Consider the following 6,628-nt stretch of genomic DNA (forward strand, 5'->3'; position numbering starts at 1 on the left):
AAATATTTCACTGTAGTTGAATTATTCAATTAACACTTTTCTGTTGCAGGATATTTGATTTATGACAGTGGTCTCTGATACTTATATATCTGGCATATTTCAATAGGTATATGTTGTTTTGTACAGTAAAACTGGCACCTAAACTATTACCTTAATTAAGTCATTTTTATGTTATTTGTTAAAATTTTTTTTCAGCCCTGGCTGGTGTAGCTCAGTGGATTGAGCACAGGCCTGTGAAGGAAAGGGTCACGGGTTCGATTCCCAGTCAGAGCACACATGAGAGGCAACCACACACTGATGCTTCTCTCCCACTCTTTCTCCTTCCCTTCCCCTCTCTCTAAAAATAAATAAATAAAATATTTAAAATTTTTTTTCTCAAATGTTTATACTTAAGTTCTCTGAGATTAAGTGTAAATAAGACATTTTAAATGCCTCAAAACTGAAAAAATTTAACTTAAGCATAAATTTGCTTGGCTATGAGAATCAGGTCTAATAAAGTGAAATGGTGATTAGTCACAAAGGCTTTATGAAGGCAAGAAAGTATTAACCCAACCCTGGCTGGGTAGCTCAGTTTGTTAGAGCATCGTCCTAAAATGCTAAGGTTCTAGTTCAATCCCCAGTGAGGACACATGCAAGAATCAACCAATGAACACCTAAATAAGTGAAACAAATCCATGTTTCTCTCTCTAAAATATGTATACGTATATAAATATATCAATCGGCCCAAAATACAGCACCTTTATTTCAATTACTCAAGAGTGCCATTTAGAAACTATTTCTGGAGTCTTACAGAAAAGCTAAGCATAGATACTAACAAAACACTTGCCTACTTAAGTAATAGCGTCAATAAAATTTTAGAATTTGAAAAACTCTGATTAATGACAGTTGCATGAAAACCCATAAATAATTTCCTACAGCACAAATACAATCTCTGTTTACACAAATGCCATAATTTAAATTTGGACCCTCTACTGCCAAATATAAAAAGAGAGATCTGTATTACTACTGACTTTGACAAGTTTTATAAACCTTTGGTGTCTCCTTTGCTTCATCTTAAATATAAAAGAGTATAATATTTAAGTAATTACAATACAAATGTTAAGAATTATAGACAGCAGCCCTCGCTGGTATAGCTCAGTGGATTGAGCACAGGCTGCAAAGCAAAATGTCACTGGTTCAATTCTCAGTCAGGGCACATGCCTGGGTTGCAAGCCAGGTCCCCATTAGGGGGAACACAAGAGCCCCCTATGTTTCCCTCTTTCTCTCTCCCTTCCCCTTTCTAAAAAGTAAAATAAAATCTTTAACATAAAGGGAAAACACTTGAATCTGAACTATAATCTACAACTATAATTCATATTATTTTTTGTTGCACGCAGAAGTAACTACTGATCATTTACCACCACCAAATCAAGAATTAAAACAAAACCCTTAAATTATCCAGAAAAAGGTCACCTACATAACTAATCATATCCATCAAATTTTAGAACCCCCAAGTTAGAAGATCAGTCTCTGCAGTTGACCTCAAAGTGCAAAATCAGTGTTTTAAATAAAATGCAGCAAAGAACTAGAATCAAATATCAAGTATCAAAATATTAAATAAAAACATTCAAATTAACAATAAGCTGCCACTTATCTGGGTACTCAAAATAACTCAAATTTTCATTATGTACAATCTTATTTAAGATTAAACCTTAAGTCAAGAAATGGTAAAAAAGAGCAATTGGAAAAACCTTATTGAAACATTTTCTATGTCATTTTTATTGACTTTATTTTGAAAATGTAAATATTCACTTGCTCCCTTTATATCTTTTTCTTTTGGGTAAGAAGTTCTTTAGAGTTTTCTACTTTAAATTCAAACAACTGAAAACCACAGTCATGTATAATCTTTCAGAAAGTATAAATTTTGGGGCCCTGGCTGGTGTAGCTCAGTGGATTGAGCATGGGCCTGCGAACCAGAGGATGGTGGTTCGATTCCCAGTCAGGGCACATGCCTGGGTTGTAGTCCAGTTCCCTGCAGGCCAACTCCCAGCAGGGGACACACAAAAGGCAACCATACATTGATGTTTCTCTCTCTCTCCTTCCCCTCTAAAGATAAATAAATAAATAAAATCCTAAAAAAAAAAAGTATAAATTTTTGAGATTTTTAAATACAGTTGAGCCTTGAACACAAGTTTGAACTACCGTCTACTTACACATGTATTTTTTCCCAATAAATATGTACAGTACCCTAAGTGTATTTCCTCTTCCTTTTGCTCTAAACAACATTCTTTTCTCTAGCTTACTTTAATGTAGGAATACTATATGTAATACATATAACATACAAAATGTGTCAACTGTTTGTGTTACCAGTATGGCTTCCAGTCAATAGCTGGCTATTAGTCAAGTTTTAAATTTTGGGGGAGTCAAAAGTAGTACAGGGATTTTCCACTGGGGGTGGGAGGATTCCATACCCCTATCGATTCCCCTTGTTCAAGGGTAAACTGTATAACTTTTGAATACTGACACCTTAACATGTCAAATGATTTTGGTAAACTCTAATGAGTGAATGACTGCCAACTTCTAACAATTAAATCAATTAAAAGTCAATCAATTTAAGGTTTGAAAAACTATTAAAACTTCCAAACTGATATATAAAACAGTTTTGTTGTTTTTCTGCTACTTGACTCATGAATGTTTAAAGACGCCTGCCAAACAAAATTGAAAGATACAGAATTTGGGAACATTTTAAATACTATTGTGCATAGCCTAATTCACAGTTCTCTAATGCCGCTGCTTCCGCAACTCCCACCCCGCCCCACCCCCCGCAGTGCATGTGTTCAGTAGCCTGACCTGGTTGAGATACTGCAGTGGCTGTAAACTGAGTAGCCCATGGTGGATTCTTCTGTCCTCCAAACTGAGCCATGCTAGAAGCTGGGGGAAGACCTTCGCGTGTTTGTCTTCTATAGCAGTGATCTATTAAGGAAGGATCCAGATTTTAAAGTTCAACCAAACTAGAAATATCACAAAAGAAATGTCAAATTTGTCAAGAACATCTTCATCTAAGTATAAGTTTAAAAGGGTATATGAATGTACTATACGCAGCAAAAATTTTTACATCAGGTAGTTCATCAAAAGTATCCAATTTCAATATACGACATTAGAAGTAGACTTACAAAAAGGGCACTTCTTTCTGCGACTACAAACTATCGCACTTAAATAGAAGACCACCTGCTGTTATCTACTCAATTCTTAACAATGTAAGTATACAGCTTTACGTTCAAAGGAAATACAGCTTGCATATTACTTTTGGCAATGACTTGGGGATTCAAAGTGGTGAAACCAATAACGGAAACTGGAAGACACCGAGTAAAGGTATTTAAGAATATTTAATTAACTAACGTCTCCATACTTTCTCAAACAGAGCAGAAACGGGGTGGGCGGCTTTTTCTCTCTTTTCCCTCGAGGGGAAAGACGGTTGAAATAACGGATGCCCTTTAAAGAAGCATCGCGAAGATCTCTCCCCTCCAAAATACAAGCCAGAAAAAGCAAAGCTCTCAGCCGGCGTACTCCCTCCATCCCCCGCGACTCAAAGGAGCCGGAGCTTTGCCATCCATCTTCCAACAGCCCCAGTTCCTCACGGGTCTCAGACCAGCGGAGACGGAATCCTCCGTCCCACGAGACTGGGCGAAGGGCCCAAGGGCTAATAGAGGAATACTGAGAGCCCTAATCCCCTAACACCCTGGGCCGAACCAAGACAGCCTCCGTCTCTCCCCAAACCCACGGCACTCCGAGTGGCCCTAACGACCCAGAAGCCAGGAGGCCAAAACCGTATTGGCTCGGGAACTAGGGACAACCGTCGACAATAGCTCTGCGCCCAACAGACCGAAGCTGAGGGGCGTTGGGGAAACATCACCTCCAGGACCGCGGGGAACAGCGTGGGATGGGGGAGGGGCCAGGCGCGCGGGGCCTGCTCCGACCCGCACAAAAGGGACCGTGTCCCTCCCGCCTCAGTCCCACGAGAACCCCACCGTCGTAAGCCAGCAGACGCCGTGCCACCGAAACGATCGCTCCAGGGTCTTCCGCGGATCAATAGGACTTCAGTTCTGCCGCCTCCGCCGCCTCTTGAACGGAGAGAACTAGACCTTCACCTGAACCGGGTCCCGATTAACACCGAAGCCATTTCAAACCAATCTGCCTGAAGCGCATGCGCCAACTTCCCCCTCCTCCTCCCCGCCTCTCCCCAACTACCCACTTCTCCGAGGAGCGGCGCATACGGCTTTACGTTGTACTGGCGCGCTCTCAGGTCGCGTTCAATACGGCTAGAGCTTGTACGCGCCTACGAAGGGTTACGTTGACTTCGCCCTAACAATGATCCGAGGCTGTATCTATGCGCACGCTTGTGGGAAAGGCTTTTCTACCGACCAGAGAGAAAAAAAAAACCCAAAAAGCTCTTGGGCACGTGATCTCATAAGCCCGCCGCCATTTTGTGCCCCCCCTCCCCTTTTCTTGGTAGTACGGATGTAGCCTGTGGTATCTTCCTAACTCTTTAAGAACTCCACATGTAATTCACTTTTAAACATTTTATATAGTATTTGAAGTTAAGGAGGGGATATATATGGAAGTGTGAGAAAGCAAAATGGGGATTGGGTTATGGGGTATTTAAGATTTTGTGCTCTCTCGAGGGTTAATACGGCCTTATAGGGGTTTTACATCTGGTTTTTCAAAGGTGCTCGAGAACCACTGGCAGAGTTGAATTAAAATTTATCGCTAAAGAAGTTACAAGCCTCAGCCATGACTACTCATCATAACCCTGCCCATAGAAGAATTTATGAGGAGCTCACCCTGTGCGGTATCTTTCAGTAGAGCCCCGCTCTTAATCCACTGAAGTGACGCCACTTTGCATACCTGTGAACAATGTACCACATCTTCCTCAATTCTTAGTCATTAAAAAAAATTATTCTTAAAAGATATTTTAGTGGGTATGAAATGGTTTTGATTAGCAGTTTCATAATGACTAATAATGTTAAGAAGCTTTGGATCACTTGAATATCTTCCTTGGTGAAATGTCTATTCAAGCCCTTTGATTTCCCCTATCCCACTTTCTTGGCAATTTTTAATGGTAAAATTTATATAACAAAATGTATCATTTTAATCATTTTTAAAGTGTGCATTTCAGTGGCATTAGCTACATTCACAGCATTGTACTATCATCACTTTGCCTGATTTTAAATTGGGTTTGTCTATTGTTGAGTGGTGAAAGTTTGGTTCTGGATATTAGTTCTTTGTATCAGAGAGATGATTTGCATATATTTTCTTTCATTTTATGGGTTGTCTTTCCCCTTTCGCAACAGTGTATTTTCATGCACAAAATCTACTGATTTTCCTTTTTTTTTAACAGTTTATTTATTTATTTTTAGAGAGCGGGGGAGGGAGAGAGAAAGACAAGGAGAGAAATACCAATGTGAAGAGAATCATAGGGGAAAAGGGAATGGACTCACATGAACAAGTATAAAAGACACATGGACAATAACTAAGGGTGGGGGGTGGAAAGGGGAGGGAGGCGGGGAGCATGGGGTGGGGGGCGGGCAGGGTTGGGAATATAAGACAGAAACCTGTACTTGAACAAGAATTAAATAAAAATTATATTTTAAAAAAATATATCAATGTGAGAGGAACATTAACTGGTTAGCTTCTCCCACGTCCCTAACCAGGGTACTGGCCCACAATTTAAGCATGTGCCCTAACTAGGAATTGAACCTATTGCCAAATCCAAGGTCATAAAGATATACCCCTACTTTTTCTTCTAAGAATTATATAATCTTGCTTTACATTTAAATAATTAATCCAGTTTAAAATAATTTTTGTATATGGTGTGAGTAGAGTCCAGTTCATCCTTCTGTATGGGGATATCCAGTTCTTCCAGAACCATTTGTTGAAAAGTATATTCTTTCCCCACTAATGGTCTCAGCATCTTTGTCAAAAATCAATTGCTCATATATAAATAGGTTTATTTCTGGCCTCTAAATTCTATTCCATTGATCTTGTCCGTCCTTATGCCAGTACCACACTCTTTATAATTTCTGTAGCCTTGTAGAAAGTCTTGAGAAGTGAGTCTTCCAAGTTCATTGTTCTTTTTCAAGATTGCTTTGTTTTTTCAGGATTTCCTGCAATTCTATATGAATTTTTGGATCAGGTTGTCCAGTTCTGCAAAAATGGCAGTTGAAATTTTAATGGGGAGTTCTTAGAAGCTGTAGATCAATTTATGGAGTATTGCATCTTTACAATATTAAGTATCGATTCCATGAATGTCGATGTCCTTACACTTATTTGTCTTCTTTTATTTCTTTCAGCATGTTTTATAAATTTCAGAGTTCAATTTTTGTACATAAGTTAAATTTATTTTCCAAGTACTTTATTTTTTTGATGGTATTGTAATTGGAATTGTTTTCTTAATACTATTTTGGATTGTTTATTTCTAGTGTAAAGGAATAGAATTGATATTAGTCTGTTGATCGTTTTGAAACTTTGTTGAATTAGTTTATTAGCTCTAATAGTTTGGGTGTCTGTGTGGATCTGTGTATTTTTCAAATTTTTCTTTATTTAAAATCATGTCACATGTCATCTGTTAATTGACATAGCTTTCCTTCTT

At 38.7% G+C, this 6,628-nt stretch overlaps 1 protein-coding gene across 2 annotated transcripts in view; it reads right to left on the reverse strand.

The window, feature by feature from the left end:
• CCAR1 (cell division cycle and apoptosis regulator 1) overlaps positions 1-4,209 on the reverse strand; it is a 56,990-nt gene extending 52,781 nt beyond the window's left edge. Inside the window, exons 1-2 of one of the 2 annotated variants that reach the window (XM_037029159.1) lie at positions 4,036-4,209; positions 2,830-2,952 (exon numbers count right to left, since the gene is read on the reverse strand). In XM_037029159.1, the coding sequence (XP_036885054.1) occupies positions 2,830-2,902 (73 nt within the window). In that variant the 5' untranslated portion in view covers positions 2,903-2,952; positions 4,036-4,209. Of the gene's footprint in view, positions 1-2,829; positions 2,953-4,007 lie in introns of both variants that reach the window. The other variant, XM_037029158.1, reaches the window with a different exon arrangement.
• Positions 4,210-6,628: the final 2,419 nt, after the last annotated feature.

Source organism: Sturnira hondurensis, unplaced genomic scaffold, assembly GCF_014824575.4.
Source record: "Sturnira hondurensis isolate 20B ecotype Veracruz unplaced genomic scaffold, ASM1482457v3 Scaffold0020237, whole genome shotgun sequence".
Lineage (NCBI taxonomy): Eukaryota > Metazoa > Chordata > Mammalia > Chiroptera > Phyllostomidae > Sturnira > Sturnira hondurensis.